This window comes from Telmatherina bonti, assembly GCF_933228915.1.
Source record: "Telmatherina bonti genome assembly, chromosome: 23".
In the NCBI taxonomy this organism is placed as follows: Eukaryota; Metazoa; Chordata; class Actinopteri; order Atheriniformes; family Telmatherinidae; genus Telmatherina; species Telmatherina bonti.
This window is the reverse complement of record NC_136632.1, coordinates 11,402,808-11,427,885: the sequence shown is the minus strand read 5'-3', so window position 1 is coordinate 11,427,885 and position 25,078 is coordinate 11,402,808. Positions and strand designations below refer to the sequence as shown.

Below are 25,078 nucleotides of genomic sequence, written 5' to 3'. Positions count from 1 at the left end.
GTGCTCTAATTTGTCCAGGACCAATTTGTTTGTTTGTATTTTTTTTTCTTTCTTCAACTCAATTAAATGAAAAAAACAGTGTCTTATATTACTAAATTATAATTTTGCTAATTTTTACTTATTGTTCCTTTTTTAAGTCTTCAGTTTTTTGAGTGACTGTTGTAAATTCAGCCTTTTCTTTCATGAAAGGGTATGAATACATATGAGCACGGCTGTATAATATAGTATTATGAGTCACTATTAATTGCTATTATGCCCTTTATTTAAATTATTACCAATTTCTAGTCTAGTTTTAAAACTAACTAGAATAAAATACCAGAATAAAATAAAATAAATAAATAAAATGACTTTCTTTTTATCCCGTGGTCCCACCTCTCGTCGGCCTGTCAGTCAGGACTTGACCACGCCTCTGACTGCCTACTTGTCAATCAAAACGCGGTCCCGCCCCTACACTGTCTGTTTGCGCGTCGCTGAAGAAAAAAAAATTACAGCAGCAGCGGTGGCCGCTGGGGAAGAGAGTAAATAGAGAGAAGCCTCAAGATGGCTGACTCGCAGGGCTCTGTTCACCTCTCTGGAGCTGCTGCTGCTACTGTTACTGCCATAGCCTCCGTTAAAAGCAAGCCAACCGAGGCGAAAGGAGCCCCTGACAACCGCCTCCAGCCTTCCAGAGATTTCAACCCGCCGCCGCCCAAGAAGGTCCGTGTTGACGAGAAGAGCGTAAAACCCAAGAAACTCAGCAGGGACGGAGGTGTGAGCAGCAGCAATGGTAGCGGGAAAGAGAAACTCCAACAGCCCACGAAGCAGCAGAGTTACGGCAGCAGCACGGGTGTGTGGAGCCTCAGTCCAGTCAAGACTAGCAGCAACCTTCCTGTGCCTGCTACCGGTGCATCACAGCCACCGATAAGCACACATAAAGTCTTCAAACAGAGCGATTTCTTCCTCCACAAGGAGCCTTCTTCTTCGAAACCCAAGTGCAAAAATAAACAGATGGAAAAGGAAAGAGAGAAGGGGAAAGGAGGCGTGGAAGAGAAAAAGAAACAAAAACTGTCGATGACCTCGGGACCCGGGAGTAACATTAGTAACAACGATGTCAGTAGGTTAAACAACATTTCTGCATTAAGGAGAGAAAATGGACAGGTCACGTTGCCACCCAAAGGTAGGTCATCATTGTGTTTCGCTAGTTTAATTCTCAAACTTTTGCTTGCGTTTAGTAAGCAGGGTAGAGTTTCTGACCTTTTATAGTGACTTGGCTCATGGTGGATTCAGTCGCTCGGAATACGAACATGTGACCCGCGGAGGATCTGCTTTCTAATTTGGGCAGTCCCGTTTAAAAATCCTCTCCTTAACGTAGCTGTAATATCAAGTAAAATACACAGACGTCATTGTAATCTATATCGGTTCGCCCGGGGAAATGTTTACATCGTGTTTAGTGATTGTAAAACAGGGTATAATCGATGAGTCTGTGCGCTATGGCTGCCTGTTCACCCGCTTACCCTCGAGCTCCACCAGAGCAGCGTTCCAGTCGCGCGACCTGGCAGTTGTATTGTAAGCAGCTGCTCTCGTGCTGCGGCGGAATCGTTACGTAATTACGACGTATTGAACGGCTATAACCCGTTTATTCAAACACTGACGTGTAAAGCAATATAGTCGAGATAAAATAATTAACTATAAGCAGACACTGACTTTAATTGCTTTTTTTTTTTTTTTTTTTTTTTAAATAACCGATGGGATATTTTGTCAATCATGTTATGACATCGATTAGAATTATTTAATTTCAGCTCTGACGGTATTAACGCTGTTGTCATAACAACATGACAGGCGCCCGCCATTATATGTTAGCGTTGTTTTGGTGGAGCACCACGCCCCCCTCTGTTACCCCGGGCTAAAGGAGATACCAACACACACCATCGTTGCTTGTTTACACAGTTATACGTGTAGAAGATGTACATTTCATTCTTCCACTACACTATTAAGTCCTGAAATACCACCGTGCCTCGTATTTTAGTTAATACGCTGTGGCTCTATTGAGATTCATGTATTAAAATGTGATCAAATGGAAAAATACGAGTTCCTTCTATGTTATTTTAATTAATTTAATCACCTTCTTACCAGACCAGTCTCCCAAAATGCTAAAAAGGCTTGCCTTATCTGTTTGGCAGCATATGTAGCTTACATGGTGTTTAATGTGACAGCGTTTAGAGGCTTGCAGGAGGACTGGCTGGGCACAAGCCAGTGTGTGAGCACATGATGTCACCCTTTTCCAGTTAGGTAGTTTAAAAGGTCATGGCCTGCTCTGAACATCCACTGCAGTCAAGTGGGCAACCAGGATGGGATTTCGTTGGCAAGTTGCCATGATACAGGCTTGTAAACAGACTGTATTGAAAGTCACTTTAATTTAGTTTTGGTATAGAGGTGGCAGGATTACAGGGATTTCAGAGCAGATGGGTGTTGATAGTTACAAACCAGTACAGTTTGCTTTAAAAGTAATTCATATGCTAAATGAAATATAGCTTTTTCAGCATTTACAAAAAGTGGATTTATGGATATGCATATTTTATAACTATTATTGCTGTACTCCACTACATGCAAACCTTTGAACCTGTCATAACATTCTTTGTGTAAAGAACAAAAATTATAATTGCTTTAGTAAGACAATCAATGGGCAGCAGTTGTTCTATAGAGTTTAAGACCCTGTTTAAAAGGCGAGGAAGTGTCAGCACTTCTCTGAAGGCAAACCGTACTCTCTGACCTTCTTGAAAGGAAAGAATTTTCCTACATGCATCCAAAGAGTATCAGATAATCACAGTCATATTATTAATGGCAGTGTTGCTGGCTGCATTGAGGCAGGAGGTAAGTGCCAGGGAGGGAGCAATGACTGCTGGTTACATTTTCATATTGAAATCGGAGACATTTGTCAAATAAGTTTCGAAGAATAAGTTAAATATTAAAAAGATCAAACCAAAATATTAAAAAAATGATAAAAAAAAGAAGTTATTAATTCACCTTTGCTGCCCGTTGTATACATGCTATGGAACACAGGTTTCCATTTAAGTTTTATCTACACAACCCTTGTCAATAAGTTTTAAGAAAAAGTCTAGTAGCAAAATGTATCCCAAGATTCCTCATGTTCACACTTGGCAAAGCTTTGAATAAGTTGTGAATTCATTTTAATTTAATTTAAAATAGCAGCAATACTCATAAGCATCTAAACAGCTTTTTTGTTTCCAAGCTTTGTGCAATATCAAACATTAAAGTTGTTGCACCCAACATTTTTCTTTAAAAGGTCAAAACAGCAGCGGTTTTGTTGTTGTCTTCGTTCTTCTTCTCTTACACCCAGTGTTAACGGTGCTTTCATTGGCCATGTAATTAGTGTATTTGTGTAAATGTAAATGAGTCAAGCTTACAGAACCTCGGGTTACGTCAGGATCTTCAGTGTAAATTAAGCTTTACTGCCTTGGGTGTATATAAATATCATATTACAAGACAAGATGCCTCTCTCTGCACATGCAGTATCAGTTCAGTAGCATCACAAAGGCCGTATGAAACGTTTTGGTTGGTGAAGCATGGTTTTTCCACGCCTGCAGGGGTGCACTGACCATCTGGGGTAACAGGATTTCCTTGCGAGCCGAGTGTACTGGTGGGCCCAGAATGAGTCCAGCATTGAAAAGGAACTGAACATATTTGCTGCCTTTTGGTCAACCCTGCGTTGGATGCCTCAGCTTCACACTTGGTTTTGTCTTTCCTTTACTTTTAGCTTAAGTTTTTAAACACGATCCATGTGCTGAAATGCTGCTGGCAATTCTTTAGTCCTGTTACAGTATGTTTCACATTTAACTGTTTTCACCCGGTTTAACTTAAAACATGCTCATGGCCCAGGATGAATTCTACTTTAACTATTTCCGCCCAGCTTTCTTCTGCATATGTGTTTACTGCAGATATTATATGCTTGTTATTGTCCAGCATATTCCCATATGAAGCTGCCACTCATAATGTTGCCTTCATATTTCCGGCCTGTGAAGCCTTGAGATTCTTGTACAAGAAGCTGAGTTTGCACAATTATTTTAATGAATGCATAGAAGAAAGACATAAAAAAAAACATGTCAGGATTAAAATGATTTTATTACAACAGTTTACTATGGTTCTTTCAGAAATTATTCTCTGTCAAGGTTATTCTGCTGAGTATCACAGCATGTTAGTGCACATACCAGTATGCTTTCTGGCAAGAAGCAAGGAACACCCTCTAAAGGCTGCCAGGGTCATATTGCTGACACACTTTTAAACCTGACTGCCAAATTAACAAGTAAAACTGACCATATAAAGGAAATTTCAATACCAGAAAGTGATCAGAAGGGGCTGCTTATCATCGGGAAAATACAGTAAAAAAACAAATACTGAATTGATTTTCTTTATTTTAGATTCTGCTCCCTGAGCCTGAAAAGGGAGATGAGCGGTGGTGTAATTGAAGTTAAAACCAGCCTGCCTCTGGTTTCTCTCCTGTCAGTTTCCAAAATGATGAAAACCCCCTGCTGTGTTCCCCTGGCAAGCTGCAAAAGGGAATAAATCTGATTCCCATTCCGTTCTGATCTTTTATACCCCCTTTATTTTTTCCTGCACTCTGAGATGTTAACTTAATATTGTTACTCACTAATTGGAACTTTTAACCCTTTTACCTCATTGCACAACCCAGTTTTAGTTCTTAAGAAGCTCAGTAATCATCTATATTTTAAGTGAAAGACCACTTTCTCAAGCTCTACTGAAATTATATATATTTTCCAGTGCATTTAAGGCCAGGTCAGCCACCTGTTTTAATGTCGCCCATTGGCTACAAATTTAAGGTTTATGAACGATCCCGTTCTGGCATGCTCTAATATGTTATTATAAATCTGGCAGGACATCTGAGCCTGTCTTTGTAGCAGCGTGCTGTGGAGCTAATGTGATGTTTTGTAACGCGCTGTTATTCCACTCGGCAGCTTACACTATCTGGTCATTTTACAGCATTTTTTTTTTAGCATAGGTCTTATAATATTTTAACATTCAAAGCATTCCTCATATTAACCACGTGACGCAAGAGTCATTGCTAGCTGCATGTTAAGTAGAAAAGGGAAACTATTTGCTAAAGTTCAAAATTTCAAATTATTTATTTAAATATAATCATTGCAAGTTTATTGGAGCACTTCTAATTCTCTTGCTGCTCCTTTAAGGCTTTTCTACTTTCAAAGGCATTTCTCCTTTGATCCTGCAAACAGCGAGTCCAACCACGCTGTGTTAGCTCTCTCCACACCCTGCATCCACAGGAGAGTGAACAGTCTGAAAACACAGCTTCCTTTTGCAGACGGTTGTGACAGAGTTCAAAGAAAAAAAAAGTTCTTTTAGAAAAGAGAAGGAAAGAAGGAATCAGCAAAAAAAAAAAAAGTCCTGTTGAAGAAATAAAGATTTTTTTTCCTCTATTGGAGGGGAGAAAAAAATAGACTCAAAGGATACAAGTAATAAAAGATTTGATTAAAAGGGAAGTTTTTTTCTGAAAGGGGTGTTCAGTAGGAGGCTTGGCGTCTTTCTCAGTGCACAAACTGCGTCCTTTACAAAGCTCTCCCAACAACTGGAGAGACGTGTGATGGTTTGAGTTATTTATAGTTTAAACTGATTCATGGTGATTTGCCTTGAGTGTTGCATAAGAGTGCACTCTAGTTTCTGAACCTGTAAAACTTAAAGACTCGAATGAGTTTGTCTGATGGAAATGAAAGAGGAAATGATACAAGTTGAAAAGCAAAGGAGGAATTTGGACTTCTAAGCGGAGACCTTGTTTAAGATGGCGAAGGCAGAGCATGGAAGAGGGGAAAATTAGGTGGAAAAAGCAGGAGTGTATTTCCTTGTGGGATGTTGGGAGTGAAACTGTGAAGTGGCTGTTGCTGGATTTTGAAGCTTTGCAGAGACCCCCCACCCTGCAGCAACAGGAAAATGAAAATCCAAACATTTAACACATGAATGAACAAGATTAAAATGAAGTGCGTTCGTTCATTTACATGTCTGTTTTTTATGTGTTAGAGGAATAAAACTGCAGCTCTCATATATGTTTAATATCAAGGTCTGACTCCTACATTCCAACTTCTGCAGAGCACTCCATCAACGACAAGGCAAAGGAGAGAGAGAAGAAAAAGGTTAAAGAAAGAGAGACGGAAAAGGAGAAGAAGAAGCACAAAGTGATGAATGAGATCAAGAGGGAGAACGGAGAAGTCAAGCAGCCGATTAAAGGTTGGTGGAAACACTCATGCATGCCAGGTGACTTGTGGGGGATGAAACAAATTATGTCTGGTATTGGTTAAATGTATGTCCAGTTTAGAGGTTCAGCATGAGGTGGGCACATCTCAGAATATTGATCATGTATTTATTTATCTATTTATTTCTTAAAGTGACTGACATTTTCATTATAATTTGATTGGAATATTGGATGCTTTAGCTTTTACTATAATTCATATCTCAACCATTTTCTGTAGAACTTATCAGTAAAGGTAGAAGAACAATTGCATATGGATACACATGATGATTTTTCTAGAAATAAGCTCATTGTGTTGGACTTCATAATGTGTTGTCAGTAGAGACACTATTCAGGTCTATTGTTAAGGTAATTAAACATTTCCAAAGCCTGCAGCAGTTTATCATGATAATGTAATGTTTTTAGCATTCACAAAACTGCTAATTCTGGACAATAAAAGGCCACATATTGAACACTAACTATCCCAAAAGGGGGAAATGTTAGCTTGATCTTTGATGCTTGATTGCATTTTCATAACATGGAGATGTGTTGTTTTTCTGTCTTCATAGTTTTGCATCTTAACTTTTTGTGTGTCCAGTTCAGATATTGACTCTCATGATGGTAGTTATAACAGAGATTAGGGCTGTGACGATATGCTTTTGTCCCGATTTGATTCCAATTTTTTAGGTGCCGATTCGATGTAAATTGCGAATCTCACAATTCTTCGATAAAAAAAATGTATAAAACTTTTTTTGCTTGCCATTTTTTGTTGATTTCAGTTAGAAAAAACAACGTTGTAGACAGACCATCATTCTGTTGCAATAATGCCCAAGAAGACAAGTAAAAAGATCAATAAAAACAACAAAAATACAAAAATTTTATATTGGATTATTTTTATTTATTTGAAAAATATTTATCTTTTTATTTGTTGTTTTGTTTTGTTTTTTTTAACTTTTTTAAAATTGTGAAGCAAAAAAATCCCGATATCAGATTTTTTGATTAGATTTCCCTGCCCCTAACAGAGAGACAAACCTTTGTAACCTCCTCTCAAAAGTTGTCAGTGTTTTCCCATCCCGATCCTTTTTCACGCTCCGTCTTATTATTTTTCTTTCTCTGCAATCTTCTCTCACTTATTTCTCCTTTTGTATCTTTGCCTATTATGTATTTTTCATTTTGCCAGTTGTTTAAATTAAGCACATGAAGAGTTATCATTATTTAATTCATATAAAAGTATTAGGAAACTTTTAATTTACCTCATTTGCAAAATGCCTGTTCAGAATGGATTAATCTCAGGGCACTTTACGTATAAAGGAAGCAAGTTTGTCCTAAATAAAAGCCACTTCAGTCTAATTGGAATCTAATTCACATGTTGTTGTTTTTTAATGGTAACAAAGTGGCAAAAAGCCAATAAATTTATCATGTAAAACACAACAAACTGGCCTCACAGATTAAAGCAACAGATTGTTGTTTTGTTTTTGTTTTTTTAATATCCCAGAATTGTTTCACTTCATACTGTGAAGGACTGATTGAGAAATGTTAATGGCATGTACAAACAGAAATGAAAAACAACTAAATTGCAGTTCTGTTGTTTGTTTTTTTTTTTTTTTGATATGTTACTTCCTATAATTATTTATGTGCATGTTCCTGTTTTCCTGCAGCGCTGGGTCTTGGAACCTGGGTAGTAGTAATATTCTTTACTATGAAACATTTTCACTTGACTGTGCTTTTTGGGGGGCTGCACGGTGGCGCAGTGGTTAGCACTGTGGCCTCACAGCAAGAAGGTCACTGGTTCGATCCTTGGCTGGTTTGGTCAGTGGCCTTTCTGTGTGGAGTTTGCATGTTCTCCCCGTGTATGCGTGGGTTCTCTCTGGGTACTCCAGCTTCCTCCCACCATCCAAAGACATGCATGTTAGGTTAATTGGTCACTCTGAATTGCCCCTAGGAGTGAGTGTGAGCTCCAGCTTCCCCACAACCCTGAATTGGAATAAGCGGTTCAGAAAATGAATGAATGAATGTGCTTGACAAATTGTGCAGAGTGTAATTATATAGATGAATAAAAAGTTAGGTCATCCCTGGAGCAATTAGTCAAGCTGTTTTGTGGTAACAAATACATTTGCAGCTCTCATTGCTATTGATTGACAATAATGAATGATTCCAGTACACATAAAGCCCACCTCCATCTGTGTGAGCAATGTCAGTTTTTTTTTAAATTTTATTTTTTAAAGCCATTTTTAGACATGTGCACACGCACCACTTGTATATTTAGATGGATGCCAATTTTATTCCCGTTGATTTGATTTGTGCCAAAGCTCTTGTCAGACTGGCAGTCGTCCATGCTGGAATGTCATGACCACATCGTGACACTTCAAGGACTTAGTGGTACTTTAGCCACATACCATGACCAGTAGCTGCAGATGAAAATTACAGAGAGATTATCTGTGATATGTCACTCTCCCTGCTCTCTGTTGGAAAGGACGTTCACCCTCATAATGTTGATTCATCCTCTCATAAGATTTGAAGAGTTAGGAGAACTGCGGTCTTACGAGAGACTGCGAGGAAGAGTGAGTGTGTGTAAATCCTGCAGTTGTCCTGCGATAGTCTGGTGTTTAATCATGTGTGTTTATGATAATAGAGACACTGAAATTTACTGTGAGATTTTCAGTCAGCTGAGAAGGAAACAAGATGCGTTTTTTCTGTAATGGTGAGTTAGGCATTTAATCAGAGACTATTAAATCTGTAAATGTTAGGAGTGACAGTGAGAAATGTGGAGGGAAAGTTGGGAATTTAATCAGTGGAGGAGTGTTGCGTTTACAGATGAAAATGACTACAGAAGGAGAGAGAGGTGGAAGCACACAGTGGCGATATGTATTGGAAATCAATAAGCAGCAAACGGCCGTTCCAACTATAAGGCTGCTTTACTACCTCTAAGATTGTCCGTGTGTTGATTTGACTGGGAAGTGATCTGACCTTAAACTGATCGTGATCGCTCAGGCAAGTGCCGTTCGCATTACACAGGTTCACCATCTGGGATGCTTCTGCAGGTTGAATTAACTGATGAATCCAAAGTGGCTGTTGCTAAATCTCATTTAATCAAACTCAAATTAGATTCAGATTGAGCCACGTGTGAGTATTTGTTGTGGATTATGGCAGAAGAATGTTTGTTGACAGTGATAAAATATGAAAACAGTAATATGATCCACAGAGCCTGACTGGTGCAGATTTTACTGGCTTATTCCAATAACTCTGTTTGAGGAAATCTAATACCAGCGTATTGGATATTTGTTTAATTCAAAATGTAAATATATTTGTGCTGAGTTGCATGTTTTACAGCAGGAAAATAAACAGTTTAGTGGTTTGTGATGGAAAAACTCTTTCAATGGGTCAATTATACAATAAAAGACTAGCTGAGATCCAGAAATTTTATAGGAATATCCCCCCCTTTTTTGTACATTTAATGAACGATTTTATCCTGCTTCTAACTACGGCTTTAACAACATCAAATTTTAGCTAGTTATTTGTCAAACACATCATTTTGATTAATAATTTCATTCCTGTTCTGTGTCCATTTTGTGCCATTATTGTATAGACCTGCTAATAGTGTAATTATAGATAATAGAACGATGTATTTCTGTTTTTACACTTTCTAATCAAAGTAACTCGTGCCACATATAACTCGTCTTGAGCAGAAGATGAGGGAGAAACGGCTGCCATGTTGTTAAAATACACTAACCACCAGTCATTCAGACCATAATGGAAATGAATGACGTGCAGAGCCTTGGTTGCTGCTATGACTCTATGTCCGTTCTCCATGCAGATCTTCTGAAGCCTAATTATACTCTTCCTGCTGGAGGTTCTGTCAAAAAAGTGGCTTTTGTTTGTGTTCTTATTTTTGCAACTTTTTGCTGGAGGATTTCCACTCAATCCTGTTTGTTGTTGGAATACCCATAATCCTGCACCCTGCTGCTGGTCAGTGCAACACTGACAGATACATACACGCTACATAAGTCCTTTACACCGACCACCTGGCATGAAATGGAGGGTTGCACTGCACGTTTCCTACTGTTAGAAATCATTGAGTGTAGTTTCTTTTATTTGAGAGGGGATTTTCTCTCTAGGAATACGTGATATCAGCACATTATATCAATCGTCCAGAATTACACTGAGAGGCAGATAAGGCCATATTTGCACTTATTATACTGTTTTTATTTGGTTTTTTTTTAAGATTGTATAGAGGATTTTTCAAGATAAAGTAAAATAAAGTTTACAGATTTCTATGAAACTCTTATTATAATTATGTACATGTGGTACATGTACATAATTATACAGGTAGCGTTTGGGGAGCTGTGAATGCGCAAAGCGAATTCTGATTCGGATCAAAGAAATGGACCCGGTCCTCCTACAAAGGCAGGTCTCGGCCTGTTTCAAGCGGACCACAGACAGAAGCCAACTACAAAAAAAAGTCACCTCCTGCATTTGGTGCAGCATTGCATTATGGGTAAATACAACGCGCTTGTATTAGGGGTCCTCTGCTGTTGTTCGAACTGTATCCTTAGTTGCACTGTATTTCTGCAGTATCATTGCATAAGACAAAATAAAAAGCCGAGACAGTGACGGTTTCAGTTTCAGTTAAGCTCGCAAGTGGGGGAAACAGTTTTCCTCTTCACGCAGGTCTTGTCCTCTCTTTTGCTAAATACTAGTGCAGCACCACATTTGTGAGAATGGGGATATATTAATCTAATGGTTTGGCACGTTTGACCAAAGTGCAGCGTGAACGTGATCTCGGTCCGCATGGATACACCCACCTACAACTGAGCTGGGTCCCCAATCGGACCGAATCTAGCGGACTATCATGATGTGAATGCACCCTAAATGTTTGTGTTTAGAGCGAGCTGGGGGAGGGGTGACTTGTGGGTTAAAGAGCTTTTGGATTAGTAGCTTTGGTATTGTACTGCAAATAACACCCCCTCCTCCCCCAATCCCCCCCCTCTCTGTTGCTCTCTTTAATACTCTGTCTCTCTGCTGTTTTTCATTATATCTCCCATTCCTCTGTCATCTGGGGATGAACGTGTGGCGGATACAAGCTACACTGAAAATGTGTCTCTGTGTGATCAAAGTGATAGCTGCTGTTTGAATTATGCTGACAGAGCAGCACCTCTATCAGCATGACTCCTATATGTGTGTAGGTGTTATTTGTACACAAACATATACAGTAAAGGTATCTGTGTCTGCTTTTACTTGTAGATTATGACACAGCCCACAACGTGGTGGCTAATTGTTCTGCTCAGACACACAAACAGGCAGATACGTGTAGTAGCACTTAGCATAAATTTCCATGTTCCATTTGTCTTGCCTTTGACATTTCAGACAAGGACTGTTGTGTACAGCATCATCTATCCTCAGATATAGGAAGCTTTTTTTCTTCATGGCTTAGTCATATCTGCATTTCTTCAGGGATTCATTTTCGAGCTTGTCCATTTGTTTTTGTGGATGTACCTCAGGAAATACACACAACCTGGGAAAAGAATGACTCATCTGTTGACACTCGCTTAAAAATGAGTGCATGTTGTTTACTTTGTAGGACTTATAGAAAGCAGATACTGTAGGTAAATGTATTGTGTTTACCAAGCTTAATTCACATCCTATATGCATTTTTATTATGGGTTTTTAAGCACATGATGTTATGTACTGTAATAAATTCTCACTTTTGATAAAAGTGAATGTTTTTTTTATGTTAGTCGATTATCCATCACAAAAGTGTAGAAACAATAAATCCTTCAAAAGCTGCGGCAAGCCTTTTCAAAATATTTGTGTTATACGCTATTTCCATTTTGCAAGACCTTCATACTCTTTCCTTTTTCTCTTTCTGTCACTCTGAACAGAAGAAAAAGACAAAGCGAAGATCAACTCTGAGCAGGAGCTGCAAATCAAAAAAGTCAAGAAGAAAAAGAAGAAGAAACACAAAGAAGGAGACAGGCACAAGCGAGTGAAGATGTACCACCGATCCTGCCAAACCATTTGCGCTGGCCTGCTTCTCCTTCCACCTTCTTCATTGTCCACAAACTCGTCGTCTTCCTCCCTGTCTCCATTTAAGTCCCCTCTACCTAAAAGCAAAACATCCCACATTGCGCCCTCCTCTCCTCCTCTTGTGTCAAAATCTCTCTTCAGCTCCTCTCTCCTCAACTCCCTGGACTCCTCATCATCATCCGCTAAGATCTCCTTCCCCACGAAACCCCACCTGCGGTGCACCTATCCCGGTCTTGCTGGTCTGGAGTTTGCCCAATACATTCACGTAGAGAATCAGCCTAACGGAGGAGCCCTTGTAGCTCATGCTTATACATCCCAGCTCGCTTCTCTCTCCATGGACCAGAGGCATAGATTTGCTGAGGAGTTTGTCACGCTGGCGTTCAGTGAGGACAAATCTCAGGTAAAGTATGTTTGATGGATCACATGTCTAGCTGCAGCATGACTTTAATATTTGAAGCCTCATTTATATTCTGCAAATTGCTTCGCTGATGTCTTTTCTTGTTGCAGGCAGCCCATTATGTCATGGGAATTGTTCATGGAGAAGCCAGCTACCTGCCAGACTTCTTGGATTACTTCTCGAGCAAGTTTCCATCAGCTCCTGTCAAAATTGAAATACTAGGAAAGAAGGACATAGAAACCACTACTATGGCTAATTTCTATTCTCAGGTCAGTCCGATTCAATCACAGACAAAGGTTTGATAGCACACATACAATGTGTTGTGTGGGTGGGACATAAGTGGAGCATAAAACACAGTTCTGCTAATTCGGTTCTTATGTTGTACAGCCAGAGAGCTTAGAACAGATGGTGAGCCATCAGACATGAGGAAAAAAATGGTCTGAAGTCCAAAATAGCAACAGCCATTTGATTTCAAGCTAGTTTCTGTCCCTGGGTTAGTGCTGAGCATTAGAAGTGTCACATAGGGATTGCAAAGGTTTAAACTTTTCAGCAGTTTTCAGAAAATGGTTTGTTTTATGAGGTTATCTGGGGTAGCAGGTGTCATTTGAGGACAGGAGATTAGGGGTATTTGCAGCAACAGAAGATGAAGGGGTGATGTAAAAAGCTATGTCTACACTATATTTCTTGTTTTCAAAGTTTCCCACCCAGACATGGGAAGAAGTGTAGACTGACAAATTAAAGCCAGTCATTTTCTGTTGTACAAGCATGGGCCGGTCTACGAAAACACACATTTAGTTCTGTTTGAAATATGCCAGGTTTGTGTGCTCTAGTGCAGCACAAGGAAAGCTGTGGTTGTTAGTGAATAGAGTTTGGTTGGACGCACCGCAGGGGTGTGCCTGCTGTCTGCTTAAAGGTAGCTTTTGTAGGTTTGGCCTTCAAATATCACCTCTACAAGGGGGTAGAGTTTTACCTGGAGAGGTGCGTGTTTCTATTTCTGTTCAAGATTCCAGATTAATTTATCTGTTTATGGTTGTTTTTTTATTCACTCTTACTGCTGTTATGGCAACTAACAGCTCAGTAAACAAGCTTTCAGAAGTACAGCAGAGTCATGCAGTGGAACGGAAGTTGTATTACAGTAAAATCAGGTGCAGTCCTCAAATGTTGTGTAGCTCAGCTGGATGCAACTTAAGTTATTTTTTCATGTAACGTCATAACAATATATTTTTCCAGTTCTTGTGTAGTTGTGTTTAAACATTTTTTTCTTTAAAAAAACCACAAATGTGTACTGCATGTTTTCACAAACATGTTTGGAAAACGCATCATATATCTTGTATCATGTAACTTGTGAATATAAGGATTGTAATGGATTCATCACTGGTCAGGATTTTGCACTCGTGAGCAAAACATCAGGAAACTTTAGGCAGTGGCAGTAAAGAAATTTTACCACAAATAGAGTTGACATTTCCTTGTGTGTTTTTCCTTGGTGAAGTTCTCAGAGCTTCATGGTGGATCAGTCTGTTTGGTCTGTCCCACACTGCCGTCATGATGTTGCTCGGACTGTCGAGGTGCAGCGCTGTTTGTTCCACGAGTCCAGGTTGTTGATGACTCTGGCTGCATATGTTGGCTCTTATTTTCACATGAAGCTAAATGGCTGTGACACCAATCAGATACTCTAGGAATACTGTATGAATATTTAAGAAAACGAATGGAAATCATATGAGTAGTGCAACTACACTCACACACACAATTTTAATACTATAAAGACTGAATAGTAGTTCCTAGCATCCTGTCTTTCTGAGCTGCCACTACATCAGCCTGAGTGAGATAATCTTGACCTCCCTGAATGAAAGCAAATCCTAGTTAAGTTGGATCAGGTTATTTTAAATTCTGTGTATTCTGTGTCGATGGCTGCCTTAGATGGGCTTTATGTTGTCGAACTGGTCCCAGTTTTCTGAGTTGAACACAAAATAGCTCCTTTACACCAGTGAGGGTGACCCTGTTACTGCAACATCATCTTTGTTAATACTATTTTTCATGTTTTACTTATGCACTACCTATTTAATTTATAGTGTGTTTGCTTGAATTTAGGCAATTTATCATTTGATCATCATTGCATGTGATGATCTGCATTGCATGTTCATGTGTACAGTGGTGACATTGCAGGTACTGCAATGTAGGAGGCTTAATGTGTTTATTTGTGCATCTGTCCATTTACAACCAGCAGACGTGGTTGGAGAGCCCGTGTAGACAGTAGGCAGTCATAAACAAAACATGATACAAAGAAATATTTACTCAGGAATCAATAAAAGCAAACTTTAAAAGATAAGATAACTCAAATACAGGAAAAAACACACGTGCAACATTCACAAAAAGAGGTGAGTGGAGGTTCATTGTCAGCAAGGTGGTAGGATTATATATATATATATATATGTATATATATATATATATATATAAGTGCTATTTAAGTCATATATTAAAAATTGCTGCATTTTTGTATCACAATATATATAACAGGGTTAGAAAAAATGCTTTACCATTTTTTCCCCCAATACTGTGCAGCACTATGCATGATGTTTAATATCTGGAGGGGCACCAAAGATGGGTGTAGAACTGTAAAAAAAAACAAAAAAACATTGTTCTTGATAGTGTTGACTTGTTTTGGTTTTAGCCATCTGGTTAAAGTGTATGTCTCCAGATGCTCAGGATGTAACAGCTTTTGGTTTTTATACTGATGTCTGATTTCTGTCTGAGACTAAATGATGACATTATCAGCAAATCTAAAAGTACTGAGCACATTTAGGCATTGCTCTCATTTCAGGTAATGTTGCAAAAGCAAAAGCCAGGAAGTCAAAAGTCATAATGACTGACAACAACAACAAAAAAAGATGACACCAAATGTATATAAAAAAGTGAAAATATGAGGAAAAAGACTGATAGAAGAAAGTTCAAGTGCCAGAAAGGAAGCAGGGAGTGGAGTTAACAGACTGTGAAATATAAAAGCTGTCAGGCAGATAGCTGGCTCACTGTAAGTTTGAGAGTGGAAACCAGATAAAATGGTGTTTTGTTTTTTTTTTGTCTTCCCTTTTTAAAGGCAGGACTGTTGCAGCAGATGTAGTCTGAAACCTCTCAACCATCCCTGAACATTCCTGCACAACCTCTTAAAAACCAGAACGCTGTCTTGTGTTTCCTGGTTGTGGCTGTTGTGGATTGTCTTCTCTGCAGTGACACAGCTAAACCTCCTCACTTAGAGCTGTCCCATGTCTATAGTTCACTTCTAAAAAGCCTTTTGTTGCCTCAAACCTCCTGAGTGGCTTTGTGTTAAGATACCGCCTGCTCTTTTTCAGTGTGACTGTGTGCGTGCATGAGCAATACAGGGGGTAGATCAGTTTATGCAACTCCCTCTGGCTTTTTTTTTTCCTGCACAAATCTTAATAACGTTCAGGGCTTTTCTTTCCCCCACATAACACCTTAGACTTTAGCATCTTTCTGAATAGATTAACGAAATATCTCAATTGTCTGTTGTCTGCATTTGATCTAATCTCCCTGCAAACCTGTGTTTTGCGCAGTCGCTTGTAAGAGTAATGTTCCTTGCAGGGCTAACGTCATTGTCCACTGGCCTTGTTAATTTTTTTTCCCTCCCTCGTAGCTCTCAGCAGTGACCTTGGGAAGTAGATATATAGTCTACACATACACACAGATGTGAGCATGCATACTGATAACGTTTACACAGAAAAAGGTATTCACACAGAGATTAATAGCTTATCATCCACATTCTCTCTGTTTTTCTTTCTCTTTTGCTTTCCGTGGCTTTTTTTTCGTGTGTGTGTGTGTCCCTTATTTTGTTAGTATTTCACTCTCTTTTATCCCTCTGCCCTGTGGTTCTGCTCTGATGTGTAGTAGCTCTGTGTTCCAGCCATGAATGACTGCACTGCTGCCTTTTGTATGTGAGAGCAGAGAGAAAAGTGCAGCAGCTTGTCTTTTATTTATTTAGTTTAGTTTTGTTTTGTTTGTGTCTCATACTCCTGGAGTCCACAGTATATCTGTGATGTTCAGAATGTGACTCCAGGCACTTAAGTAGCCATGTTTTGAATTTAGGACTTTATTGAAGCCATTTTCAGTGCTGGTAAGGATTATAGAAGATTACAGCCCTCTATTCTCTTAGGTCAAACAAAGAAGTCGATACATAATGTGCTTGGACTGTGGAATAATTTGGTTTCTCTTGTTTTGTAAATCCAGAAATGTGGTTAAAATATCAGGGGATCAGGAGTAGGAGAAGCATCTGCTTGCATTGTATGCATGTTATTCATAGATATAAACAAGCTAACAGTAAATTACAAACATTATGTAGCTCATTGTTGTGATGAATTTGTAGCTTATTGTTATTTTAACTGTAAAAGTTTTTACACCCAGTGCTGCGACCCAATCAGTTCCTTTTGTCAACTAATTTTTATATGATCCCTCATGATCTCTTGCAGCTTTGTCTGATTTAAATGTTTTAAAATGAGCAGAATATGGTTTTAAAACAAGAGAGATTGTTGTAACTTGTGACACCACATTGAACAGCGAAATCTGTTCCTGCTGTTTTCAGGATCTCCTCCTGTTACCCCTGCTAATAAATGTCTCGCATCTGAGAAGTTACAAATACCTCACGTAGGGAGATTAGACACTGCCGTTTGTTTTTATCACCTAACTGCACCCTCTACAATCAAGATCATTTCTGAATTAAACAACACAAAGTCGTGTTTCCTCTCAGGATGATTCTGTGATGTTTGAGCACGTATAAATGCTTTAAGATGTTTTAGCTGTTTTGAAATATTGTCGGACTTTTATTCCGAAAGATAAAAGAAACATTTAATGAAACAACTCAAATTTTCTTTGTGCTTTTAGAGTGGTGATCTTTTTTTAAATGAGTGTAAAAGTGTTTTAAGATACACAATGAATTTATTGTTTTTCGTAAGACAGTTGTGAGGAAATTAATAACTGGAGATTATAGAAAAACATGTACAAGTGTAGAAAGAGCATCTTTCAACAATAGCTGGATCAGTTTTAGCTTTTTATTTTATTTTTTTTAATATATTCTGATATTTTCTACCATTGAAGAAATCTGTCATGATGAGCAAATGAATTTAAACAGGGAAGTCCCAATCAGTCTAATATAATCTTTATCGGGTGTATTCAGCACACCTCAGCTCCTGGTGTCTGTTGTTTTACATTAGCTGAACTGTAAAATGCCTTTCAAGTTGTGGCGGGACCTTTTCAACATGTCTGCTGTGTTTAAATATTTTAAAGCTGAGGGGGAAACAGAGCAGCAAGCACTCATGAGCAGTCGGAGTGTGTTTAGTTTGGTAAAGCCTGAGAAGGACCAAATGGCAAAAAAAGCTAATAAATGCTCAAAACTGAGATGGCAAAGGAGGGAATTTTTGCCCTCTGACACAAGTCAAACTTGTACTAGAAGCAGTCTAAGTATGTCGTGGACTTTTACAGCTGTTTGTTTTGGACTCTGGCATTTTCTTCAATATATTCTCTAGGGGTGGCTCATGATTCACATAAAAATTGGGATTTTATTGTTTTACGACTTTTCATTCATTCATTCTCCTAAGTGCTTAGTCCAATGAAGGGTCGCGAGGAAGCTGGATCTTATCCCAGCAGTCTTTTGGGCGAAAGGCAGGGTACACCCTGGCTGAGGATTGAACCAGCAACCTTCTTACAGTGCTAACCACTATTCCACCATGCAACCTGTTTTACAATTTTAAGATAATTTTTTTTTTTTTTTAATGTTTAGATGCCAGATGGCATTTCGCTCTCTGCTTTTCTCCAGCAGAGGGCGAAATGTTTCTCTTCGACTGCCTAGTATCACAACGTTATAAAACAGAGGATGGATAATGGCAATTAACCTGGAGATGAAACCTCCACCGTCACAGTTTAAGTGAAAAGTATGGACACATTTTTGATTTTTTTGCTTTGAAGGGGAAAGCAGAGCTGGATACGTTGAAAGCTGTTTGTAAACTCTTTAATGCACATGTCGCGTACTGCAGTAATACAACTAATGTTCCTGCCCACCTAGCAGAATATCATCCTGAAGTAAATGCAGAGCTAATAGCCAAATGTACGGCAGCAGCAAGCCAACAGATACTCAAACCAGCACTTTTATATGCAGTTCAAGCTTTTGAAACAAGAGTAGAAACAAACATCTGGTTCATATATATTCCTACTGAATAAATCTTAAAAACTGACACAATGTTGATTTTTTTTTTTTTATTTGGGAACTCTGGCTTGTGATACAGTCTGTAAACTTGGTCCTCATGCAACTTTTTCAACCGACCTGGTGTTTAAAAAGTAAAAATCGGCAAGACTTAAGAATAGCAATTTAAATAGAATTGAATCGAGCACCCCAAAAAAAAGTTAAAAATCAAATTGAGAGAAAAGCATAATATCCCAGCTCTATTATTTTCCCAACCAAAGTGGTCCTGGTCAGGGTAGTGTGGGTACTGGTCAGGTGCAAAATGGACATTCATCAGGGCAAACCAAGAGGGCATGAAGAAGACGCATGCATGTTAGCTGAGGAAGATAATTTGTGTGCTGATCACAGTTTGCACGGTTGTGATTCGATGATAAAACAATTTATGCATCTTTCTCTGTGTGATGACTTGACTATCACTACCATTCAGCTGGAAGCATAATTTTATTTCTCATATTTGTCACAACAAACAGTGAAGCAGAAAACTTGCTCATTTCTTATTGCAGGAAAATGTCAGTTTCCACGTCATCACAGCAAAACATGGAGCTGCGTCAACTCCCAGCTGTCTTGGTTGACCATATTTCTGACAGAACTTTTACTCGGTTCTCATTCCTCATCTGAGCTCAACCCATTTCTCCCGTATAGAGCCGCCTGACATCCTCTATGCCAATATGTTTTGGTCGTGTTTACCCACAATGCCTTTCCCATTGTAGTCTACTTCCTGTATTTGCTGAACATGAAACGGACTAAGAGCCACGTTTTATAGGCGGATCTGGTTTTGCATTCATATCTACCCAAACGATCTGGACTTTCTTAGCAAACGAGACCACCGATAGAAGCTGAAGCACTTCCATACACACCCTGCAGAGTAAGCGATCGCATTACACTTAACCATCTTGTCTGTTATCTGCACGCCACAGACTGGACTCACACAATTTCATTTTGTTAATAAGCGGTTAAAAAAGTTATTTTTTTAAGAATATGTTAATCTATTACGAATTATGAATGACTTATTAGAATGCATCTTTTAAAAAAAAAAAAAAAAAAAAAAAGCAACTCCCCGCTGGCTGTACTAATCAATATGAAATGTAGCCAAAACAAATAATTGAACATTCATTTTTTATTTAAAGCAGTTTCCAAATCAAATATAAATTATGTTCTCAAACAGGGTTGTGTACCACACTGCTGTTTTCCTGCCGATTTGTGAGATAAAATGTTGAACATTTCTTCATATATTTAGATCACACTGCCTCGTATGCTCAAATGGATTTTTCTGTGTTGTAGATCTGAAGACTGATGTAATGCTGAATCTGATTTTATAGGCCAGCTTGGAAGTCTCATTAAAAGATGCATAGAGGAGATCAGAAACGGTGTCATCACATTGTCACACGCTGTGCATCCTCCTTTGGGTCAGCTTTTTGTATGGTCTTTTTTTGTTTGTTTGTTTTTAGCCCCTGCTTGAAACAGGAACCTCTTTTAGTCAATGAGATCATCAGTGACTTAACATTTTAATTAAAATGCATCTGTGCACTTTCTTCCTTATTACTGTAGCTCAGCCAACAGAGAGCTTATCAAACAGAAGTGTGTCCAGCTGTGTCTGAGGCACCAGTCAGCAGCCAGAAGCTTTGTTGTGATGCAGGCTCAGTAATAAACTAATAGACTTAGTCCCTAGAGTCTGACGGGACCAAAAGGTCACATAGAGTAGTAAGATAACTGCATGACATGAACTTTGCGGGGTGAATTGATGAAACACAGGGCCGGTTGTTACAGAGTTAACAAGTTGGTGAGCCGGAGACGGAAAGAAGGGCAGGAAAGAGGGACTGATCTAATAGACTAACCACCCGGGACCTGAGGATGATGAGGGAAATGGGCAGAGGAAGAGATTGAGAGGCTGACAGAGACAATAAAAATAGACGATGTGAACAGAACAAGTGGTGTGTTTACATGCACATAATCTGCGGCAAGGAAAGACCGAAGCATTTTGAAAGAGAGCAACTCTGAGGAAGTCTGTGACATTTCCTATTTCCTTCTGTTTGCCTTCACTTAATATAGACAAGCTGTGAGTGGGGATTTATCTGTGTGAGGACCCACTGATGGTAAAAATCTATTTGTTTGTGACCCGAGTGGTGTTTCTTAATACTCTTCCTGTGAGTTGTTTAGCTGTTAAATTGTACACATTTAAACACACACACACACACACACACACACACACACACACACAAAAAAAAACACCCCATCAAAAGCACAGCTAATTAAAGTCATGTAGAAAAATAAGTGTACTTACCCACAAATAAACAAACGCACTATAGCTATGACACAATAAAGGCTATAAGTTACTTGTAAGCTTAAAGTGTTATTTGTCTGTGCACATACACACTTTGTATGTAGGTCACCGACTTGGTAAACTATTTAAAGTGGGACTTTTATACATGTGGACTGAATATTTCTAGATTTTGTTTTTTGTCAGTGGTGTCAGAACACAACTGGTGCAAAGTGAAGTCAAATAAATTACTTAATAAAAAATGAATAAATATTTAAGTGACTCATTGTCCTTGCACAAATAGTTAAATTAAATAGTTCATCTGTAAAAAAAAAAAAAAAAAAAAAGCTTCTCATTAATCAGTATTTTCAGGCTGGTTTGGGAGTCATGATGCATGGTGCTGTAGTGTGTAAATAGACTTTTCTGGCAGTACATCTGCAGTGTTGACCTGTGTGGACAGGAATGGCTTCCAAGTAACCATGCAGGGATTCGGCCTTGTGCATAGATGAAGCTGGAAACTGCCGAGCACTCTCCCCCAATTTTCCAACCATTTTCCACTTCAGTTTGTCAGTATTTACCCGTCACACATCTTCCTCATCCTCCGCTCATTTTTCATCTTCCCACCTCATCATTATCCTTCCATCTACCTCCTGTACTCTCGTCTTTCTGCCATTTACTTATTTTTCACCCTGTCCAATTTTACTGTCATCTTTCTGACCTTTTTTAACATTAAAAAACACAGCAACATTATTTTTCCTCTCAGTTGTTCATCACAGAAGTTCTGCACTTTCCCCTTCAAGGTATTACTGTCATCCCTCCTTTTTTTTTTCCTTTTTTTTTTTTTTTTTTTTTTAAGAAATCTGTTCTGTTTTCCTTGTTTGCTCTTCTTCTCTGTCCTTTGTCTCAGCAGCTATGTCCATCTGTTTGGCTTCCCCATGGTCTTTCTCTCCTGTGTATCCTGACTCTTCTCCCTCTCCTCCATCTCTTTTCCCTTCTCTCTCCCGTCATCCCCGCCTCGTTGTCAAGTGGTGACTCACTCGAGGCGTGCAGCCAAGGAGTCCGCCAGCACACACACACACACACACGTATACCCATATACTGATCAGCCAAGACTACAGCATGCAGACCACATGCTGCACGCACTGTGCACACATGCACATACAGAGACCCCGTTGAGGACCAAGGCTATGAGACACGAGTAGACACACAGTCACACACGCACGAGGCTCTTTTACACACAGTAATGATTAAAAGCTTCTATATGTATTTTTTTCCCTTCAATTTCTTATTTTTGAGCAGCTTTTGGGTCAAGTGTATATAAGTGTATTAACAGTCTAAAGCTTGAAGGCCTCATCTGTTCAGATGTCATGTTAAATTTACAGATGAATTAAACTTGAAATAATTTAACCCTTTCGTGCATTAATAATTAAAAACAATGCAACATTTTTTTTTTTTTAGAAATACAGTATTTTCCCTCTACAGACATATGCAATGATACTTTTTTTGTTTGTTCGTGATATTTAGAATTTATCATGATTTGTGATTTATTTTAATGCATTCTATGAAATATTTATAAAATATAATCATAATTATATCATGTAAATCTTGTATAAAATATAGCTGTATCATTTTCTTTTCCTATTTGTCACAAAGGCAAACCTGTATAATTACATTATGTTCAATTATATCATATATTTATTTATTCTCCACTGGGTGGAAATGTATTGGATCAGTCGCTAACATCCACTGAAGTGGTTTATTTACAAAACTACCATTGTCATTCATAAATATGCAAGATAAAAGCTTGTAAATAGGTGTCCACTGTAGGGCCACTATGCATGAAAGGGTTAAAAAAAAAAAGAGGATATAAAAAGCATTTGTGTCTTTTCTTTCTTTTCTTCAGGGAAGATGATAAACAATCTGACTGATAAAATCTCACTTTATCTAAGACTAGAAAACACTGAAAATGTTTTTCTTCTTCAGCATGTAAAATAGGGATGGTTACTGTGAAAACTGATTTGCAATGCTGTATATAATAACTAACATCTCTGTTTGTTTCCTGCTCAGCAGGGAATATTTACAGCTTGTCTGGGAAACGCGTACATCTTATCCACCTAATGCAAAAACAAAACAGCCAAGAACTAAAGTGATAAAGTGACGCTGTGCAATCTTTGTCCATCAGGTGCAGAGAACTTACAGTCATGGCACATACAGAGCTGGAGCAATGAGACAGATCAGCCTGGTGGGAGCCGTGGATGAGGAGGTGGGGGATTATTTCCCAGAGTTCCTCAGCATGCTTGAGGAGTGCCCCTTCCTGAAGGTGAGTCTGGACTGGATGAATGGCAGTAATCCCAGCAACCCAGTGGATAAAGTGATGATGAAAAAGGAAAGCGAGAGTGGGATTCAGATAAGCACAGGAGCTTTAGAAAGTCTTTAACTAGTCATACATGGAAGAGGATCTGCAAAATATGTTTGTCTTGCACATAAATGGAAGAAGGCTTTCTTAGATCAGTGGTTCTCATTTTCTTTACATCACGTAGCACCTCAGAATATATCAGGCTCTCCCAGTTCCACTGAAATAACGTAGAAAAGACTTCAGACAGACACAGGTTGTTCATCTAAAAGGGCTTTATGACCAGCACTGACATTTAATTCAATTCAGTTCAGCTTTATTTGTATAGCGCCACTTCACAATAATGTCGTCTCAGGGCACTTTACAGACACATCAATTCAAGCCAATTCATAAAAAGCTGAGAATAAAAACCAACTGATTGCATCAAATCTTGACTTCGATCCAATCCCCCATCCTGAGCATGCATGAGGCGACAATGGGTAGGAAAACCCCCTTTTACAAGGAGGACAAAACCTCCAGCAGAACCCGGCTCAGGGAAGGCAGCTGTCTGCCTCGACTGGCTGGGGTGGAGAGGACAGGAAAGACAGATCAACATGAACAGCAGCTTTTATTCAGGAACACCTGCAGAAAAAGGAGAAAAGTGTTAATGATGGCGTTACTGTCATTAGATCTGGGCGATATGACCAAAATGTCATATCCCCATGTAGTTCATTTCAGTCTCCATAGCGATAAACGTAACTATAGCCGACTGTAGCTCTGGAGGAAGAGCAGTTGTCTTTCAACTGGAAAGTTGGGCGATCGATTCCAGACTTCCTCTGACTATGTGCCGAAGTGTCCTTGGGCAAGACACTGAACCCCAAATTACCCCCCTGATGTGCCTATTGGGGTAGGAGTGTGTGTTTTTCTTACTGATATGTAAGTCCATTTGGATAAAAGCATCTGCTAAATGACTGTTGAATAGAGCAATAAAAAATTGTATTTTTGTGTCAGTCATCATTAGTTATTTGTCAGATTTGCTTGGCAACGGCAGTATTTATCTCCTTTCATCTGCGAGAACATATAGCTGCATGGCGTTCCACGGAGAAAAGCCTGTTGCAGCGTCTGGAGTTTGCTATGAGCTCTTTTCGCCACCACTCGCGCTGCTTCTGCTGCGTCTGCTGCTTTTGCTGCTTTTGCTCGTTGACTCTGTATTCTTTGTCATGATTCTTGCCTAGGTGATAAAATAAGTTAGTTGTGTCGGAGTCCGTTGTTGGGACTGTGAACCGGCATACTTTGCAAACATCTGTTGTTGGTTCCACGTTGGTCTTTTTATATCCATACCACGTCCATGCGACAGAAATTTTCTCTCTTTTATGAGCAAGCTCATCGGTTCGGGTTGGCTGGTCATCTTTTAGTGAATTACCCTGCTCTGAAACACGCCTCCATGTTTGCTAATGTATTGCAGCGTGCATGTCAGAAAGCGCATCTAAATTCCTGCAGTAAAGCACCTAACTGTGGCGTTAATGATAGAGCCTCATATGTAACGATCGACATTTTCTATCATCCAGAATATATAT

General features: G+C 39.0%; 1 protein-coding gene across 1 annotated transcript in view; it reads left to right on the top strand.

The window, feature by feature from the left end:
• Nucleotides 1-509: 509 nt before the first annotated feature.
• LOC306773274 (uncharacterized protein) overlaps nt 510-25,078 on the top strand; it is a 37,341-nt gene continuing 12,772 nt past the window's right edge. The window contains exons 1-5 of the mRNA XM_079263045.1: nt 510-1,156; nt 6,112-6,249; nt 12,130-12,674; nt 12,782-12,940; nt 23,352-23,489. Of these exons, the coding sequence (XP_079119171.1) occupies nt 541-1,156; nt 6,112-6,249; nt 12,130-12,674; nt 12,782-12,940; nt 23,352-23,489 (1,596 nt within the window). The 5' untranslated portion in view covers nt 510-540. The remainder of the gene's footprint in view (nt 1,157-6,111; nt 6,250-12,129; nt 12,675-12,781; nt 12,941-23,351; nt 23,490-25,078) is intronic.